General features: G+C 42.5%; 1 protein-coding gene across 1 annotated transcript in view; it reads right to left on the bottom strand.

The window, feature by feature from the left end:
• The window catches only part of LOC139651972 (histone deacetylase 7-like), a 43,275-nt gene that overhangs the window by 4,891 nt on the left and 17,817 nt on the right, over positions 1–20,567 (bottom strand). Inside the window, 22 exon segments of the mRNA XM_071528879.1 lie at positions 681–765; positions 854–999; positions 1,284–1,402; positions 4,114–4,211; positions 6,744–6,863; positions 7,579–7,666; positions 8,818–8,873; positions 9,148–9,255; positions 11,089–11,138; positions 11,288–11,408; positions 11,526–11,659; positions 11,893–12,061; positions 12,979–13,224; positions 13,786–13,855; positions 13,858–14,029; positions 14,825–14,990; positions 15,318–15,416; positions 16,489–16,598; positions 16,890–17,006; positions 18,075–18,178; positions 18,483–18,579; positions 19,058–19,145. Of these exon segments, the coding sequence (XP_071384980.1) occupies positions 681–765; positions 854–999; positions 1,284–1,402; positions 4,114–4,211; positions 6,744–6,863; positions 7,579–7,666; positions 8,818–8,873; positions 9,148–9,255; positions 11,089–11,138; positions 11,288–11,408; positions 11,526–11,659; positions 11,893–12,061; positions 12,979–13,224; positions 13,786–13,855; positions 13,858–14,029; positions 14,825–14,990; positions 15,318–15,416; positions 16,489–16,598; positions 16,890–17,006; positions 18,075–18,178; positions 18,483–18,579; positions 19,058–19,145 (2,563 nt within the window).

Raw genomic sequence — 20,567 nt, 5'->3', positions numbered from 1 at the left:
AAGACATTAGCTTTAGCTAACACTAGCTAGCTAACACACAATTCAATTCTTGAATTTCTTTAAATTCATTTTTTCTTGTGGATGTGACATTCAGCCTATTTATTCGCTTCAAACCAGCTGATGGAAGTGCATCTAATTCACATTTTCCTATTTTTTGCGACATTTCAAAAGTTTGTGTGAAATCTGCTTGACAATTGAACTGAAACATGGTTTATGACTGACCTCGGAGACAGCAAGATAGGAAAGCCAAAAGAGACAGAGTGGAACAGGGAAACAGTGAAACTACTACTGAGATAAAGATAAAGAAGGTAAATGTTGAAGACTGTAGAGGAAAAAGAGAAACAGCCAACAGCCAGTGAAAACTTCAGAACATATTGAAACCTCAAACCTCTGAGGTGTCTTGATTACTAAACAAGTAGCATGAGACAAAATGTGGCAATATAATAAAATGCTTTATTCTACCAGTTGTCTGTAATTGTTGGAATTTCTTTGTTGATACATCCAAAACCCATTAAAACAGCAAATGAAACAGCAGAGACCACTCCAAAATCTGTATGCATGTATTGTGAGCTCTGTAATTTCAGTAGAGTCCTGCAAACATGTCATCCCTCTGAATGACCTGTGTGGATCAGGATGACCCAGGCTGTGTGGTGGTGAGGTGTGGGACGCTCAGTTCTCACCATGAATCTGGACGACTCTCTGCAGCGAGACCACAGCGTTGGAACAAGGCTTCTGGTCCAAGATGGACTGGGACAGGGGCTCCACCTGGGACACAACCGAGACCCAGTGGTGAGAGGATGGAATACACCTCTACATAAACACACACACACACACAAGCGCTCACACACCACACACCCCTCTCACCTCCTTGCCCAGGCAGGGCGCTGACGCAGGCTTCAGAGGCGTCACAAATGGCGGTGAGGTCATGACCCCCCTCCAGAGCCAGGACCACCCGACCCCCGGCCAGGGACATCAGCTGACGGGTCAGGAAGCCAAAACCTGCCAGGATACACACACACACACACACGAACGCACACACACACACACGCACACACATACACACAGGTTGAGTCAGATGACGTCTGGTCAGCTACTATTCATAGAATAATGGGGTTAAGATAACATGGTTTGAAGATTAAGAATATCCATAGGAGCCACAAAAACTAAACACATGATTAACTTTCAGATTGTGTCTTTGTGTGTGAGTAAGGAAGAGATATTACAACACTCATTCATATTTATGTATAAGCGTGTACGTGTGCTAAGTGCTAACTGATCCTTACACTTGGCTGTGACCCTGTAGCCTCCCAGCGGTGATGCATGTCCCTCTACAGCATCAAAGCCAGCAGACACCAGCACTACGTCAGGGGAAAACTCATGGGCGATGGGCATCACCACCGCTCTGAAGAGAAAGAGAGAAAACAAAATGCTGTACATCCCACAGGCCATGGACACTGTTTGCTGTTCCCCATCAGTAATGTTTTGTGCATTCGAGCAACACAGCCTAAATAAAGTTAAATACCAGAGTTAATTGTAATGTTAATTGTAATATTTTCTCTGCAAGTGTAGAAAGATTTGGGAGGGAAAAAGTTATAGAGCGCCAGTTCATGAGCACATCATTACAGTAAATACAATGTCATATGTCAATGTGTGAGAGGAATTCATTGAAAGATTGTGAGGAAATGTGACAGGAGTTATCTTTCTGGGCACTGGGAGGTTTTGGTAATGGAAGTGATTGAAGGGTTTCAAAGTTGACATCAGAATAGACTGAGCAAAGATCAAAGCAGATTTTTAAAAAAATCCCAATTTAATTCTTTCACCAAATTCAATTTACAGTTCAACTTTGCTTATTGAGTGGAAAAACATCATACTCTCTGCGAGCAAACCAAAACTGAAATTACTGCAGGACTTTTTCACTGCAAATCTCATTGTAAGCGCTTTTACTTTGAAAGTGAAGAAAGATATATTATCAAAGCTCATCTTCCAAGTGCTTGATCACTGTGCTTGATCCACTGCTGGTCAGAGGCCAAGAGTAGAAGACTGCGGTTGTATTGGGGCAGCTCCCAGGTGTGAATGTGTGTAACTGTTGAAATGTAAAGCAGAGCACTGCTGAAAAAAAGAAGACCCGTGCTCTGCAAACCTTCCCTAGATATATAATGGTTAAAAAATAGTAATAGAGCAAACAATTTAAGGCAGTCAAAGTCATGCAACTTCAAGCAGGTGGCAGCCACAGACAAGACGTTTCTGTGCTACCTAAATGTGAGTGACACAGGCAGATAAAAATGAGACCCTAGACATATCTGGACTGTGACGCACGCATATAGTCTTCTCCACTCTTCTGAGACCACTTCCCTCGCTTCTCTCCTCTCCTCCTCACTTCCTCTCATCTCCCGCTGCCAGTTATTTAGCAAGCGCGCACGGCCCATGCCGCGTTTGATTCCTCTCTCTCTCTCTCTCTCTCTCTCTCTCCCTCTCCCTCTCAGGGCGGCAGTTCAAAGGCGTTTGTGAGCCGTCTGGTTCCTATTAGGAGCTCGTCCCTCTTCTCACGTCACTGACAGCCAGCCATCTGGGATCCATTGGGCTTAATTACGCCGCCTTTGGATTCCCTAACAATGCACCCCCTACCTCCCTCTTCTCCTCTCCTCTCCTCTCCTCTACTCTCCTCCCTGATCCCCATCCCTCCACAAATCACCAGACCCCTTAGCTTAGCTTGTGTACCCCCTCAGAAATGCACAAGGAAATATGTATGTGCACAAACAAATATATGTGCGCACAGACCAAATTGCATACTTGCTCTACTTACACATACGCATGCCCTTCTTGTGCAACTGGATGTTACACAGTACACATGTGTGTGCTGTGCTACCGGTGATTATACTGACATTGAATTCTGACCCCCTTAGTAATCCTCCACTCACACATGTGCACACAGACACACACACACACACACATAAACATGCACTACGTCATGACACTTAATCTCAACTCAATTGAGCCCTCTCTTGATTGTAGTACAGTCCAGCCACTCTCGACCACAATATTTCCCCTGTCACTAATACACACCCAAAAACAGAGACGCACATCATCAACAACCACACTCTGGCTAGCTTTCTGTTCCATCCCAAAGAGAGCGAGTCTGGAACACCCTGTCTTCTAAATCATGTATTTAAATTGAGTTACAGAGCTGGCACCAGACTAGATACTTATTGCATAAACATGAATTCATGATGCATTAAATTTAGTCTGTATAGAATGTTATGCATCTATTCGCGCCACTTGATCCACAGAGTGGCAGCACAGTCGACTGAAAAAATGATCATTCAAACCATAGTGTAGCCTTTTTACAAAAACCCTTCCTGTGCTGCTTTAATAGATGTTATGCTCTGTAAAAAAATTTAACTGCGTGCCATGCTGACGTTTTGCCAATCCAAAGAACTTTGATAGAGGGCAAAGTTTCTTTGGGTGATACACAATACAGTACTATGCTGTGGTTAAGAGAGGAAGTTTTACACATGAAAACACTTGACATTGCCCAAACCTGATGAACAACACTAAAACCAGACGCCTGCTCAGGAAAGGGCCAGTTGTTCCTTAATTAGCATCCAGAGCACCAGTAAACACTGGACTTACTGTTCCTGAGCCTGCCTATTGGGTCTATGGGTTTTAGCTGTACGGGTTAGCCCATTAGCATCTTTCCTTTGACGAGGGGCCCACCCACTGTGTGTGCTGTATTCAGCACCATGTAGACCTCACATACTGTTTAATCATCTGGTGGCGAGCCAGTGTTGCTGACAGAAACACTCAAAGTTCATTACACCACAGGGCAGACCCACACCATATTCATTCAGGGAAGTAGCTTGAATGAAATGGAAGAGTGTGTGGTGAGAGCAAAGGTGTGTCTTAGCAACGCATCAGCGAAGCTTTTTGCCTTAACATTAATCATCAATCAATAGAATCAATAGAAAATTATTATAACTGATGTTATGTCGCAATATAATTCTTGATATAGAATTGTGGCAAACTGTAGGCAGTGTGTGAGTGAGTGTGAGTGTGTGTGTGTGTGTGTGTGTGTAGTTAATGTGATCTGAGAACAGCCAGATTTTCACTTTTTACCTGAATGCAGCCAGGTACTCTGCATCACCCATGGGAGGGTCCAGACCCCCTGTCCATGCTACATTCACATTGAAGCCCTCGCCTGCTCCAGCACCCACCTGGACGAAGAGAGATAGAGAGATAGATAGATAGATAGATAGAGAGAGAGAGAGAAAGAGAGAGAGAGAAAGAGAGAGAGAGAGAGAGAGAGAGAGAGAGAGATGGATCACTTTAATTTCTATTCTTATTAGTGGTCTATTACATGTGTACGTTTTAGAATACTGTGATATATGTTCATGTCTCTTTAGCTCAGCCATCTGCAATATCACACTGAGCCCCGGTGAAGGTTATGCAACTGCACGGCAATGACAGATTTGTGTCAAATGTTCACAAAATCAGCACCACTGTTGCAAAAGTTGCATTGCAGCAATTGGGGAAAAACGACTGCATCGCTTTTCGGCGACACAAGGGAGTGATTACGATTTCTAAATGAAAGACGGATGGCTATTAATTCAACACCCCTGTCCCCCCATTTTGATTTTTGATACAATTTGTCAAATGGCCTTATAAATCATGCAGAGCCACAGCAGTGCTACACCCAGATATGATTCCCAAGCTTTATAGCTACATTGGGACTTATTCTTCATTTGGCAACGGCCGATATTCAAATTCGAGCGGTTTCACAAAATGCCAGGCAGAACCAAGGGACCTCTCCTCTGTTTGACCTTGCATACTTGGGGAAGAGAATGAAGTGAGGCCCAGGTCTTGGAAAGAAGGTCTAAGGATTCCTGCCTCTCTCTTTGTAGTCCTGCTAGCAGCTATTTAGCTGTTCTCTAAGCCCTTCACCATCAGTCAATGTGTCAGGTTGAGGGGAGAATGAGGAGGTTGACTGACACACTCTTGGCAACAAGGCGTGGTAATTTCCTTTGTGTGTGTGTGTGTGTGTGTACGGGTGCGAGAGGGTGTTTGAAAGAGCAAGAATGCTGATGTGCATCGCAGAGCGTCTGACTCCACTCTTCTCTCAGTGGACGGGATGTTCACAGGGCAAACGAAAAACACATGAGGCCTTCTGTCCTCTGCCAACTGGTAATGTACCCGTATGCACACGCACGTGCACACAGACACACACACACACACACAATTCCTTGCTCTTACTCCAAGTCTCTCGCGCCCCTCTCTGTCCTCTTTCTCTCTTTCATGTTTCATGAGTTGCTGGACTGGATTAGGCCTCCGCTGGTTTCTGTGTGGTACTCAGCGCTCTCTGTTATGGCTATGACATCACACCCCTACCCCATGGCGTGTTATATACCTACACGGGGGACAGTGAGACTCCAGAGGTTTACCGCACAGCTCAATGGAGGTCGAGGGGCCACTTAAGGCAAAGCCACATCCAAGCCATCGCAGCGTTTTATGTACCGTCCCTCATCAGGAGATTTTATGGGAAAACATCGGCTATTTTATCCTCATTATTGTGGGGGAGGATGGGAGGATGGGAGGAGGGAATGCGGGGGATCGAATGGGTGGTGAATGCCACCGTGGGTTGGGGTCAATTCATGTGACTGGGAATATTCATCACACTTGGTTTCTGGAGAGACCGCAGGCGGAATTCATAGACAGACGAATTTCCTGTATGCAAACATAGACGTGCAATTCTACTGTACACATCCTGTTGTAAAGTTAGAACATCCACAGCACTGAAGTTCTCACTGAGGCTCTCTAACACAAACTGAAGTGAATTGAAGAAATAAACTTACTTTATGGTGTGTCCAGGGTGCGTTCGTTGGATAAACACATTTTCAGTATGGAAATGTCATGTGAAATTCATGTGAATGTTGAACAAGTCAAAAAGTTTTTAATTATATTTTGAATTATTTATGTTATTCTTATATTTTTCAAGTAAATGCTAAACAAGAGGCACTTGAGCTGGATAGTGACCCGTCTAATGTGTTAGACAATAGCCTTTGCTTCTTACAATATGATGATTTTGTTGAACGTTACATTGTACTGTCTGTGTGTGTGTGTCTGTGTGTGTGTGTGTGTGTGTGTGTGTGTGTGTGTGTACTCTTCTCTGTTTTTGGTCCTACTACAAGTTTTTAAGCGCACTTTTGACCAAACTAATTTCCCTCAGGGATAATAAAGTTAATCTTGTACCATAATCACCATGATATATTAAATTCATTCATTTAATTCAGTCATTAATTAGGTGAAATAATGCATGAATTAGCAAATATTTCTCTGTCAACATACTTGTCTTCACATGGACAATATTAATTTAAATTCCATATGTTTAGTCATTAAGGAGTTATAGTGTCAAGAAAATCAGCTTTTCCTCATTAATATGTAAATGTATGCAGCAAGGTGCTCCAAAATCTAATCAGATCATCTCCTCTATAGGGGGAACCTGTGGTGTCAGTATGAAGATTATATCATGTATTGCCCTTGAGATATTGTGTTCACAAGAATGTGTTTACACAAAGACACACAAACGGAGACAGACACACAGACGTCACCATGACGACACAAACAAAAGCACACAAACAGAGCACTGCTGTTGAGGATTACTGATCAATTTTGGTGAGTTCATGTGACGGACAGGTACATTCACCAACTGATTATCTTTAACAGCACAAATTCAGCTGCATTCTCCCTACCTCCGCAGGATCTCCACTCCCAGGAAAGAAGTTGCCATTGTCATAGCGATGCAGAGAGATGTACAGCACACTGGGGTCGTTATAGAAAGCCTCCTGGGTGCCGTTACCATGGTGAACATCCTGGACATTGATTGGGTGACATGTTAGAAGTTTGCCAAGGACTGAAGCAGGAATTTGCCCATAAGAAAACCTTAATGGATTCAAGCATTGTTTAGAATACAGTTTAATAATCCCAACATTTTTGTTTTCTCATCAAATAAACTTAATCCATTTCAATGTATTGTTTATTCTCTTATTATAAGACATACATCAGCTGTTTGACCTAAAGTGCAGAGAGCAGGGCCTGTAAAAGCTGCACAGCTTTTCCCTGTCAATGGCAAATACATTTTCATCTTAAAGCTTTTTGACGAAGCAGGTAGCAATTAGTGTTTGATGTAGTAATATGTCAGAGAGTGAGGTGAGTGTCAAGACCCAGACATGAGGCAGGCTCATACTCACATGGAGAACAGAGACCACCATCTGGCTGATGATCAATATCTGCAAGCTTTGTGCATATGTGCATATGGGTGTGAGCATGTATGTTTATATACTGTATGTATGTGTTTCTGTGTGTGACTGTGTGTCTACTGTGTGCCTGTTGAAATCACACGTGGAGACCAGTGATAACATTGTCTCTAAATGATAAATAAGGGTGCTACTGTGTGATGCTGGTCTGCTTCTAGGGCCATGTTTGTGCCCAGTACATTCAAAACATTTGTGTGCCTGTGTGCGTGTGTGTGTATTTATTCCTGTCCATATGGGGACCAGTGATGATGGTCATGCGGTGGTTTCTCACCCAATCCACGATGAGGATCTTGCTGACATTGAGTTTCTGTTGGAGCTGCTTGGCAGCGATGGCCACAGAGTTGAAGAAGCAGAAGCCCCTGTGGACAAACAGGCAGAGAGACAGGCCGACACATCTGTTTATCAGGACATCTTCGGCACAGTGATATCATACACGCACCATATGGACCGTATGAACCTCAAAGGCATTTCCCCAATACTCAGTTATATGGACTCTTCAGTCTAGGTCATGTCAATCGCAGTACTGACTCATGTGTAAGACTTACAGGTTCCTGCCATACAAACATGTACTGTGAATGTTTGAGAAAGTAGGATGAATTTATTGCATCTGAAGCTGTTCTGTATTTCATTTTCCATTGCTGACAGACAAAAGACAAAAGACATTTCATAACAGAAAATTATGCTGAGTCAAAAATCCTGCACTCCTGAGAAATGCAGTACCCACAAATTTTGTGACAAACAAAAAACGAACCAACCTTATCATAAAATACACTCTACATTCCAAACAATAGAATAGTGTGAACTGCTGGCAGGATATTTGAGATGGTTTCAGAGAAATGAACTCATAACTTGGCGCAGCACTTCACCCAACACTTGCTGTCTATGGTGAAGGTGCATAAAAAAAAGTGTTGATGTATGAAAAACAATGGAGGAATGTTGGAAGTGGCAGTGTCAGCACGGGTCGTAAAACTGCGAGTGTGTGGACGGTATATCATATATGCTGTCCAAACTCCCCTCATCAAGAAAAGTCATTATCATCCCATAAATAACCAGTGACAAGCACTGCTGAGCGCACACACAGTCCCAGCTGAATGTGGTTAGTTGGCTAATACCTCCTATCAAAGACTGACACACATCCACGCACACAAGTATGCACACACACACACACACACACAAAAACACACCCACACACACACAAACTTTTTTGAGGTGCTTTGCCCTGTGCCTTGAAAGCTTGAAAGAAACTGAGCAGAGGAGGTAGTTTGCCTCAGGCATTAGGCAGGTAGCACACATCACACAAACACAGACACACACACATTAAGACAGAGAGACGCAGACTTTCTCTCTCTCTCTCTTTCTCTCTCAGAAGGTGTATTTGATCTATAAAAAAAAAACCTTTGAAACTTTTTGCAGAGACCTCCTGGCTCTTGGTATGTGTGTGTGTGTGTGTGTGTGTGTGTGTGTATGTGTGTGTGTGTGGGGTTGTGTGTGTACATGCTGCTGTACTTACAGAGGGGAGGTGCGGGTTGCATGGTGTCCAGGGGGCCTCACCACTGCAAAGCCATTCTGGAAGAGAAGAACAAAAATCTAACACCTTGCTGCTTTCACAAAAGAGTGGCCAAACATTATAATGTAAAAAAGGTTCACGTCTTAAAGCGTACACCTGGATATGCTGTTGTAGATGAGTATTTTATTATTATAAACCGATGGCTGAAATACCCAGTGGAGCTGCTAAAGCACACATTATGGTGTTTACCTCGCAACCTGTTACACTGCGGCTCTGACTTTCCTGAGAGCGCACATAAGAAACTTGATAAGATAGTTGAGAACAGACACACACCTTCAGCTCTCCTTGTGCCACCTTAAGCGCCAGGTCTGTAACGCAGCCTGCAGCCATCCTGGATGCTGTCGATGTGTGAGCCTCATTCCAGATTGTATCGTTGTCAACCTATCAGTAACACAATGATGAGACAACGATCAGGCGAGGATAGCTGACTGGTTAAAATGTTTATGTCAACGTTATGAAAGTCAGAGGGAGAGGTGACAGAGGTGATAGTGAGTGCTCAGAAATAAGATATTTGCAGTGTAGCACTGCTACTATGACATGTCAAATTTACCAATAATCACCACTGTAGTGATGATTTTAAAGGTCCTATATTATAGGACTTCAAATTGTCCTCTATTTTTATACACATATGATCAAAGACATTTAATTATAGATATAAGATGATAAGATAAGATGATATGATTAGATATTGTTACAATTAGATTTGGTTTGAGTGGTTACATTTAAAGTTATTGCATTTTCAAAAATCCATCCTTTTTTACTGTCAGTTTCAGACTGACTCCGCCCTGATTGGCTCCCTCACTAAAGAATGACTGAAATCCTTCCAGTCAAGCCAGTTTGCAGCTTTTGAACTGGAAAGCCTCCAGTCAGCAGGTTTACCTCATTTGAATTGATTATGTTGGAAACTCAAAGAAAGTTTTGCTACCCGAGTTTCCGAGTTATGATGCAATGACCTTTAACCTTCTCAACAAGGCCAAGAATTCAAGTGTTATGTCAGTCAACAGTAAGAAAACACATGGATGCTCTACAACACTTGTTTGAATGAAGTTCGTCAAATTAGCTTGTTAAGCTGCAAGAGGTCCATGTTTGTTTATTGTATGTTTTCCGGGTTTGATTTTGTGACAAAATAGCACACAAATGCAATGCTGTTTAGCAGCTGACCCACCAGCACATGAATGCACATTTAGTCTTCACATTCATTCAATTCAACTTTAAACCAGTACAAACAGTATACTTGATGACAATTGATGACAATTGCTGACAAACCTTTTTACATCCTTTATCTCTCCATCCCATCCATTGTCAGAATAAACCCCGCCTTGCGTTTCTGTTATTCCATGTTTCAAAACTCACATTTCTGGTGGTTTGGCGTGGCGGAACAATGAAATCAGAGGAATTTCTTTTATCACCGACTCTGCCATCTTGTTCCAATCAGCCCACTTCACCAGAGCAGCCAAAGGCCGGAAATCCAGGCAGATCAGTCGTCTTATCAACAGACACCCCGCCCCCTTCCTCTTTCTCTACCTACTCTCCTCTGCCCTCCCTTTCCCCATCTCTTCCTTCTCCTCTCATCTCTCTCCTCTGTCTTTTCCCCTCTCATCATGCTTCAGCCTTTTCTCAGGGGTCTCATTATCCGTCCTTCTCCTTATCAAAGCCATACAAAAGTCGTTTGTCCTCTCTTCTCCTCTTATTCCTTCTCTCATTGTCCTCTCCAGTGTCAATACTTCCCTCCTCCTTTGTTTCATTTCCTCCATTCTGCTCTCCTACCTTTCTCCTCTTTCTCGTTGCATCTTCGTCTTCTGTGCCCACATTCCCCTTTTCCCCACACCCATTCTCTCTAAATAAATTCCTTCTCAGTCAGCCACAGCTCCCCAGGCACCCCTCCAAGCTGCAATCTCCTTGTGAATACGCTCTCTCCCCTTGTTCCCCCCTCTTACTCCCATCTCTCACCTTTGTATAGCCTTTAGTTTCTGATTGGCTTTCAAGATAATCTTAGCCAATAACAACAGCATCAGTAATTTGTCGTCCTATTAGCTTAATTGCGTAATGAGGCATAATCAGCCATGTAATGTTTGCTGTTCGGTAATGTGATTAGATAAGTGGAAAGATTCCCACATGACTTTTCCTTGTGTTGTACAACGGTCTGTCATGCGTGTGTGTGTGTGTGTGTGTGTGCATGCGTGCGTATGAGTGTTTGTGTGTGTGTGTGCTCACCCCAAATCCCCCACATGGTAGCATCACAAACATCCGTTGAGATAAGATTCCTGCAAGAAACAATACATGACCTTCAATTGTCGCTGATGTCATTACTGTGATTATTATATATATTATCATTATTATGTACTGCATGTTTTTGTGTGTGTATGCATTATGTGTGTGTACAAGAGAGAGGAAATGTGTGTGTGTGTCTCACCAGCCAGCTTGCGGTTGTCCAATTTGAGGCGGTTGAGCGGGTTGGTGCCGTACAGAAGCACATGTTTCTCTGAATGGACTGACTGCAGCTCCTCAAGAGTGGCCTTCCTACTGCGGATACGCTACACACACACACACACAGTATTGACTCTAAGGATATGCATCTGCCAATGTTCACAGGTGTAATTCTCTGTGTGGTAATTTGTGTGTGTGTGTGTGTGTGTGTGTGTGTGTCATACCTCACACTGGGTCCTGAGGCCTCGTTCATGCAGTCTCGACCAGATGCTCTGGATCCTCCCAGCATGCTCGGGGTGGCGGCTGTTGTCCCCACAGGTACACTGGTGCTTCTGCATCTGAGTGTCGTAAACCAGACCTAGACGCGCACACACACACACACACACACACACAAAACAGAATATCACCTTAATTTATACATTTTTTGTGATTGAATATTTAATAATAAAATCTGACATAACTTGAAATATAATGTACATATAGTTTTTTAGAACTACATCACAAACTGAGTGAGTGTATCTATTTTACATTCTACAATCTGAAGTACTGATTTTTACATTTACTATTCAAATAACTTTCTATGTAACTCACCAGTGGTGAAGCGTAGTTTGGCAGGTGTCTCTGCAGCAGGGCTGGGCAGGGAGGTGGAGGCTGGGGAGGACTGGGCCCGGGACAGAGGCCGGTGGACAGGCACACCCAGGGGGTCCAGCAGGGTGCTTAGTCTATGGATCACCTGCCTCTGCGGTTCCCAGCGCAGTGTCTGAGGGAGCGAACAGGGAATGAAGGACCATTTAAAATCAGCAGTATATGGGCCAGACTAAATGTAATACATTTTCCAAACACTCATATCGCCACTGCCCCTGTATGGTACATTGTAGCCACTCATTATTTGGTCAGTTTGATTGTTTTTGATTGCTTGTCTAGAGCAAGCAACTGATAAAGCAACTTCAACATTCCCAAGCATAATGCTACGATAACGCCCACTCTGGACTTATCAGCTTGTGTAAATAGAGCTATGTCGCCCCCTGATGGCAAGAACATATGGTTTAAACCTACAAGTGAATTCATGTACAGTAGCACTGGATAGACAGGTATTAGTCTAGTATTACATGAATAAGAGACTCAGAGGAGGCTACAAGGGGCACGTGAGCTGCCTAATGTCGCATCATAATAACCATGATAATATTATGCTAATGAGGCCATACTATGTCAACATAATTGTCTTTACATAACACATGGGTGGTATTAATATGAAATCTGTATCTTAAAGCATTAAGAAGTTATATTAGTGTCAAGAAAATCAGTTTTTCCTAATTAATATGCAAATTTATGCAGCAAGGTGCTCCAAGATCGAATCAGAGCATCCGCTCTATAGGGGGAACCTGTGGTGTCAGTATGGAGTTTATATCATAATTGTTCTTCAGTTATTGTCACAACAATGTGTCCACACACACTCACACACACACACAAAGCAATGTTGAACATCTTCAAAAGAGAAACAATTGACACCACACTGTCTTTCCTTAACTATGTTCAAAATCTACCTTAGACATAACTTGGAGAGTTTGTGTATGTGTATGTGTGTGTGTGTGTGTGTGTGTGTATGTGTGTGTGTGTGTGTGTGTGTGTGTGTGTGTGTGTGTGTGTGTGTAGATGTGAGTGTGTTTATATTAGTACCTGACTGAGTGAGTGTGAGTATTCGACCAAGCTCTCCCGTGAGGAGGTAGTGGACTCTGTGTCGTAAAATGAGTCTGTGCTGGCGCCACTCTGTCTCCTGCGGCAGCCGTCGTCGCACCCTGAGCCCGGCTCCGAGCCGCACATGGACCCCGGCCCCGACCCCGACCCTGACCCGATCTCCTCCAGGTCCATGTCCTCCGATGGGATCTGTGTCAGACGGGGTTTCTCACTGGACTTGTTCATCAGCTGACGGTAGAAGGTTACAGATATGCACCAGATATGAGGATTTTTTCTATTACTTTTTGAGCATTTTTGCCTTTAAAAAAAGTCTTAATTAGTCTTCAGTTTTAATATTTTATTTAATTTTTTCAAAAAAGTGAAGTGAGCTCCTGAAGAATATGCACACTGCTGAATATTAGGAAAGAATCCTTTTCACAAAAGCATAGAAAAAATATGTTTTCATTTATTTTTCATTATTGGTGTTCAAAAAATATATGTGGTCATAGTGCAGAAGTGCTACTCAAACTTTTCAATTACATATTCCCCAGTAACAACAATATAAATGTGATTTTTTTTTCTAATGCCTTTTTCAATGGGAATCTTTCCTGATATTCAGCAGTGTGTGGATCCTTCAGGACCTGTTCATTCCAGAATATTTCACTGTGATAATTTCACCGTTTCAATTGCAGTTTCACTTGTTTCACAAAATTTCTAGAAACAAGTGTCAATATTGCTAATAAATAGTTTATCTGCATGTGACTGCACATGCTTGTGTCGTTTTGTGTGCCCACGCCTGCCTCTTCTCACCTTGCCCAGGTATGTGTTCTGCTTCAGCCTCTCCAGCAGCAGGCTGTTGTGGCGTTGCTGGAACAGCTGGTGCTGGGTGGGTGGGTGTTGGCCAGCGTGGGAGGGCAGGGATGAATGGCTGTATGGTGGCGGCTCTGAGCGCGTTCGCCCCAGGGGTCTGTGGGAAGACTGGATGGCCAGGCCTTCCCCTCTGGCAGGGAGGAGAGATGAGGCTGTTGCTGCTGCAGGGGAACGGGACCACGAACTGGAGGGAGGAGGAGAAAGAAAAACAGGGTTAAACAAGAAAAAAGATGAGAGGAGAGACGGCGAGGGGGCAGAGGGAAACGGGCACAAGGGGAGCAGGAGAGAGAAATGAAACGGGCATAATAAGGAAGGGCGATAAATATGAAAGAGATAAAAATAGGAACAGAAGAGAGGGGAGTGAGATGGGGAGGAGGCAAGCGAGATGGGAAGAGAAAGAGTGATGGAGTGGAGCAGAAGATAGGGATGGAGTTAGGAACAGGAAAGAAGAATCAGGGGAGGCAAAGGGAGGACATGCAGAGATAATAGTGGCATTATAACAATCTAAATCAATTATTCATATATGAGACAGAAATAGAAAGAAAAGAGCAGAGAGAATTAATCACGCACAACAGAAATATACCATAGCTGGATTTTACTATCAAAATGCTAAAATGGAAAATCAGAATTTACTAGAAAATATATTTCTAATGTAGTACTGAAAAATGATATTATTACACTTGGTTGCTTGCATTTACAGTATGTATATTTCTATATTGTCAGAGGGTAACAACATTTTGATTGTCAAGTCAACTGTCAAGTGGCAGTAGAGGGCACTGTTGTTCTGTTTATATGCAGACAAAAGGATTGCTGTAGTACAATATAGAGGACAGCATGGATTACAATGCAGCTGCAGCTTGTAGCGTAAAAAGTGTGTGTGTGCACTCACACGTCCGAATGTACGTGTTCTGTTGTGTGCTTATCAGCATGTGCGGAGGTTTGCCTGTTCCTACTGTACAACACCAGATATACATCTCACCAGGAAGTAGCTGTGTGTGCACCAGTCCAGTATGTGGTTCCAGTATGAAGACGGGCTGCAGGCGCTGGGCCAGGGCCGGACTGCTGCTGTCCAGAGGCAGGTAGATCTGAGGCAGGGACACTGGAAGACCTCTGGTTACTCGCTGGTTAACTGGATTTCTGTCAGCCTAGGGACAGGAAGAGGTAGACACATCAAGAAGCAAGTAAAAGATGTCAGCAGTCAAGTGAAAATGATCAATGGGCATATGACTCATTCACAAGATATGAAACTACCACATAGATCAAAGGGAAGTGGAAAACTGTTCCTATAAGAAGTTTACATGCCCTATTTAAGAAGTTCAGAGTCGTAGCATAATGAGATGGTTAGGAAAGATCTGTATAATTAACTGTTTATATTAGAAAATGGTTATTGATTATTAATTTGCACTTTTTGCAAGTAATTTGTTAGAAAATGTAAGTGCAGCTGCTTGAATGTAGATTCAGTCATTGCCAACCTGTGCAGGAAGCCCAGCGGTGATGGTGGGCATGGCAGAGACACTGGAGGGCAAGGTAAAGTGGGCCAAACTGCCATCTTGCAGCAGCAGCCTCTGTGCCTGAGTTAGACAGAAATATTAATCTTCTAGATCAACGGACTTTCACCAGCCTACTAGAATATACAGATTCCCTTTCTTACAATATGCACAACGTTTTAATACATTATTCTTTGAGAGCATAAAAACATTTTAAAAAATCGATCGATTAATCATTTTAGTTATTTATCAAGTGAAAACACTAAACATTTGCTTGCTTTGCTCTTTTTCATATCTTTATAAACTGAATACTTTGGGAAGTTTTGTCTGCTGGTCAGACTAAGCAAGCAATTTTAAGACATCACTTTGGGCTCTGGTAACTTGTACAAAATGCAAAAATAATTGAGAGATTAATTGTTAATGAAAATAATCCTTAGTTGCAGCCCTAATAGAGGTAATTTCAGGTCTCTCCATAGCGCCCTATACTGAGAACATGAATGTGGTTTATAGTATATCAAAAATTCAGATAGTAAATGTGATCCCACACAGGTGGTAAGTTTACAAGACTTGTGTTGAAAAAAACATCTCTACCCACATCCCTATTGACACAACTGAGGACAGTTAAGTTCATGGAAAATAGACTGATATTAATGTTTTAATTAGACAAGGAGTGATCAAGTAACATGGCCATGGTGAATAATGGGGCCATCTGGCCTTCTCAAATCTCCCTGTTTAAAACATTGGGCACCACTACTTTACTGTGATGCATTAAACTCCCAATTAACATTCAAATGACTGGATGTCCTTTTTTGAAGACCTGAAATAAAATAAGTGGAACAACCCTTTTCTAATTTCTACAAGACTGAAATTTTAGATTGTTCATGGATTCCTCTACATAAGGTCTAAGCTATTTTTATGTTTATAAAGAGAGCAGCCAGAAAGTTTATAATACATATTTTTTATGGATAAATCCATAATGGGAGAGACAGAGCCCATGAGGGCTCTTGTTAGATAGAAGAAGAGGATAGAGGTGAATGGATGGATTCATGGATTCATGTCTCCATGTGTCTCAATGAAGTGAGCCCCTATCTCACTCTTTATAAGTCGCTCGGGATGAGAGCATCTGCTAAATTGCTAATATAAAAGAATGACTCACCTCGTGGGCCAGTCCAGCCGTCAGTGGGAGTGCCCCGCTGTCTGATAGGAGGCTGTCATTGGGCGAGCTGCACCCCGATGCCGGGGTGCTACTGCTGCTGGGGGAGGAGTCTGGGTGACAGAATGGAGAGACACCTAATCAACTGATGACACACAACACTCTCAGAAAAGATGTGTTCATACAGCACAGGTTGTGCCATCCCTGAAGATGCACAGATGTTGGAATATTACCCAAATTGTGTCATAGATGTGTTAAAATGACATGTGTTGCTATTAATGCATCTCGTGTAGTAAGGTGACAGCAACATAAGCAGCATAAAGTTGAAATAGCTAAGATAGCAGTGTAAATAAGACAGCAGCATAATGCCATGAGTGTGATGGTGCTGAATGTAGGGACTCTACCCAGGGTTTCTGTTGTCCTGTGCTTGACGATGGGAGGTGCACTGGTCTTGCGCTGCAGAGGGCTTCGCCTAGTATTGATGTGCTTCTTTAACCTCCACTTCAGAGTTGGCTCAGAGACTACACACACACACAAATGAATGCATGAGTACATTCATACACACACACATGCACACACATACATGTGCACAGACGCGCATGCATGCAACCACACAAGCATGCAAACATACACATAATTATACCCCCCTTTGTCTGGTAAAAGTGAAATGGTTGTATTGTTCACAAGCTCACAGAACTTGATGATCAACTTTAACCTACGAAAATCTGGCTGATGTCTTATACATTACATATCTATCAGCTAGAATCCAACCACTCAGTCATGCATGAACTCTAATGATAAAATCAGTTTATTTTGCATAACAAAACCCTGTTAAAGCAATCTGCGGCACAACCGAACCCAACAAAGACATCAGACCTAGTCAATGGCATGAAAAAGTTCCATGTTTACCTTGGTCAGGCTATAATAAGGCCAAACAAAACAATCAATCAGTGGCTGGCTCAGTACAGATAAAAGACAGCTTACTGTTGTCACCAAGCCAAAAAAAGCACAGGAGGGTGTGTGTGTGTGTTGGCACCTAGGGCTGCTAGGGCAACGCAGATAAATAATGGCATTTTGAATGGTCGCAGTCCTTGAAGAGACGTACAGTAGAAAGAAACCACTCCTACTCTCATTCACACAGTGAGGGAGACCTGCTCTGGACTCTCACGCAGTTCATTTTACACATACCTTAGTTAATGTTATGTAACTGCTTTGGCCTTTGTGTCTCGCTCTCACTGTTGTTTTTATGACTCTTAGGTCTCTTTCTTGCCCTGCAGGCCTGGTACTTGATGACTTTCCTCTGTCTTGCCCGAAAGTACACTCCTCAGTACATTCATTCTCTCCCTCTCTCTCTCTCTCTAGCTCTCTCTCTAGTTCAGAATAAGTAACTTAATGAAGGTTTGCTTAGATACTGGAAAGTATCATGCTGAACAAGATATCCCATTGAGTTATGCAGTCAGATGAGTCTGTGTAACTCATATTACACTGAGTACCCCACAGTAGAACTGAGATGAAATGGAAAATCACCAATAACCAATAGACAGCCTCTATAATGGGAACCCCATCACAAACAGCCAATAGTTTCTCACCTGTCCTACGGAGGGCGAGGTCCTTGCGCTGGTCAGAGGGTGTAGGCTGAGACTTTGGGGGCATGTCGGGATCCAGATTTACTCTGTTAAAGTATTCAATAAACCTATTTCATTGAAACATTATAATCAGTAAAGGGAATAGAGACAGATTTGCTCAATTTATCCATCCTGTCTGATGGTCAACATCGATTCTATAAACTACTAAAGGCACCATGGGGCACAGTATTATTCAAGTTTTCTCCTGAATCTTTTCAGAGACCAGCTGTGCAGCATCAACACGATAAAACTTCAGGAGAGTCAACACCTTTTGCAGAAACTGCACTGTATTGGCAACTCTTACAGTCTGCTTTCTACTTTTTCTGCATTCATCTTTCAGTTCTGCTCTGAACGTCTCTGTCTCTCTCTCACCTGAATTGTGTAGTACTGTTGTGGTCAAGGGCGGCCTGCTGCTTCATAATCAACCGTTCCCGCAGTTTCTGCTTTACGATGGGACTGGCTACAGCACCTGTCAGTCAATAAAGTCACCCAATCAAGAACAAGAGAGTGACTTGAATACATAGTATAAGTGAAATTTCAACACTGATGTTTTTTCCCTTACAAGAATAGCAGGTATACTAGGTATCAGAAAGATGTTACCAACACAAGAGTAGAAATAAGCAATCGCGAGACAAACTTCAGAAGCAGGATCCAAGATATATGTCACTTGCTTGTGCGTATTTCTCATTTCCTCTATATGGTGAAAATGAAAATAGCGTGAAGTATTTCCTGAAACAAACTCTGTCCGATTTAGGTTTGATATGAATACGGATTTCCTTGGAATCCGAGAATGCACCACAGTACAGTTGGAAATCCCCTTTGTTTTCATTCAAACATATGGTGCTCTATGACTCATGCGAAGAGCATATAAACAACCCAGTGGTCTTCTTAAAAAAAAAAACCTACAAAACCACATTACATTATGGAGAAATACACATGATACTCACTTTGTTCATTCTTACTCTTGTGCATCAGCTGTTGCAGCTCCTCTCTATTCTCTTGTTCCATCTCTCTTTGCCTTTGTTCAATGTTATACTGAAAAGGAAAACATAGTAGAGATATAGCAATTGAACAGTCCAGTCTGCATGGGTTGTGCACATATGAGGCTTGGACAAAAAGGGAGGAGCAAAGCTTATCAACACTGCCCAGTCTCTGACAAAGAAACAAATAACTCTATATAATTGAATATGGTCTGAAGCTTTGAATCAGACCATACATAGACAACTTGGATTAAATAAGAGTTCATGTTCACACTTAAGCAAGCTACCACTCCATTGGGAGCACAGCACCTATCAGCTGATCCAAGACAAGCACCAGTCAGAATAAAAGCTGACAATAAGGCTGATTAACCTGTCTTGCTTTACACTCATTCCTGCTGCACATTCACATGGATGCCGCTTAAGCTAGGTGTTGCTGAAGCATCTGCCTGGTGCTAGTAAACACTCAATGTGGTAAAAAAAAACAGGCTTGCTCTTTTGGCTTCTTACTATCTGCCTTGCAGTATGTACCATCCAAATAAAAGAGGATTTACTCACGATGGCAGTAAGTAACTACTTATCCAGATTTGCTGCCTGATGTGGGAGGAGAAGGGAATTCCATGAGCATATACATCCATGCTAGCTCCCCTAACTGGAAGGTATTTCTGAAATTGCTGTTGCCGCTACTCTCTTGCTAAAAGGCACCCAGTTTAGCTCGATAGTGACAGAGCAAGTTAGGGATGGCACAGACTCATGATACAGATTCAGGTGTCCAAATGCACTGTGTACAAATGTTGTGTCAAATTCCCCTCTGTCATCATTCCAAATGATGTGCTGTACACTGTACTAGCAAGTTCGGCGCCACACACAAGCATAAATATGGGCTTTATTAACTCCTTCTCTGTCTCAAATGAATTTGATCGCATTCCTGTAGGAGTCTAATGATGAAGGCTATGTGCCAACCAACCATCAACCTTTTAATATAGTTGTGACAGTCAGTTCTTAAAAGATCCAGTACAATTATTTCAACTCAGTCAGGAAAAGTCTAATGTTGATTTCTAACACTATTTTTTCTAATTTTTTGTAATATTTTTTTTGTGCCATCCACTGCAGGACGATATTTCTGTCTTTGGGTAACAAATATCCAGTGTTGGAACTCAAGCACCCATCAACAATGTAGGCACAGAGATTTTGGCCAGTTTGGCAAGTAGCTTGCTGGCTATTGTCTGAGACTATGGGACACCTCATTGACTATGCCTACAGGCATACAGGCTTTCCATTTGGAAGATAATTATTGGGTGATAGGCCTAGGTCTAAATTGTTACACACATAAAATGCAGGATGCAAAATGATGGGATCTACTGCTCTGGTCAAGCTGGAATGGCATCTCATTTTGCATATCGTTACTATTACTACTATTGTAACTGTGTAATTATTATGCACACTAATCATAATCAGAAACTGACAATAGGTGGTTTAT

This window comes from Centroberyx affinis, unplaced genomic scaffold (genome assembly GCF_046629955.1).
Source record: "Centroberyx affinis isolate AG114_WGS23_722 - 3 ecotype Tasmania unplaced genomic scaffold, CSIRO-AGI_Caff_v1 ptg001738l_1, whole genome shotgun sequence".
In the NCBI taxonomy this organism is placed as follows: Eukaryota; Metazoa; Chordata; class Actinopteri; order Beryciformes; family Berycidae; genus Centroberyx; species Centroberyx affinis.
The sequence above is the reverse complement of the archived record's forward strand: the minus strand, read 5'-3'. Positions and strand labels throughout refer to the sequence as shown.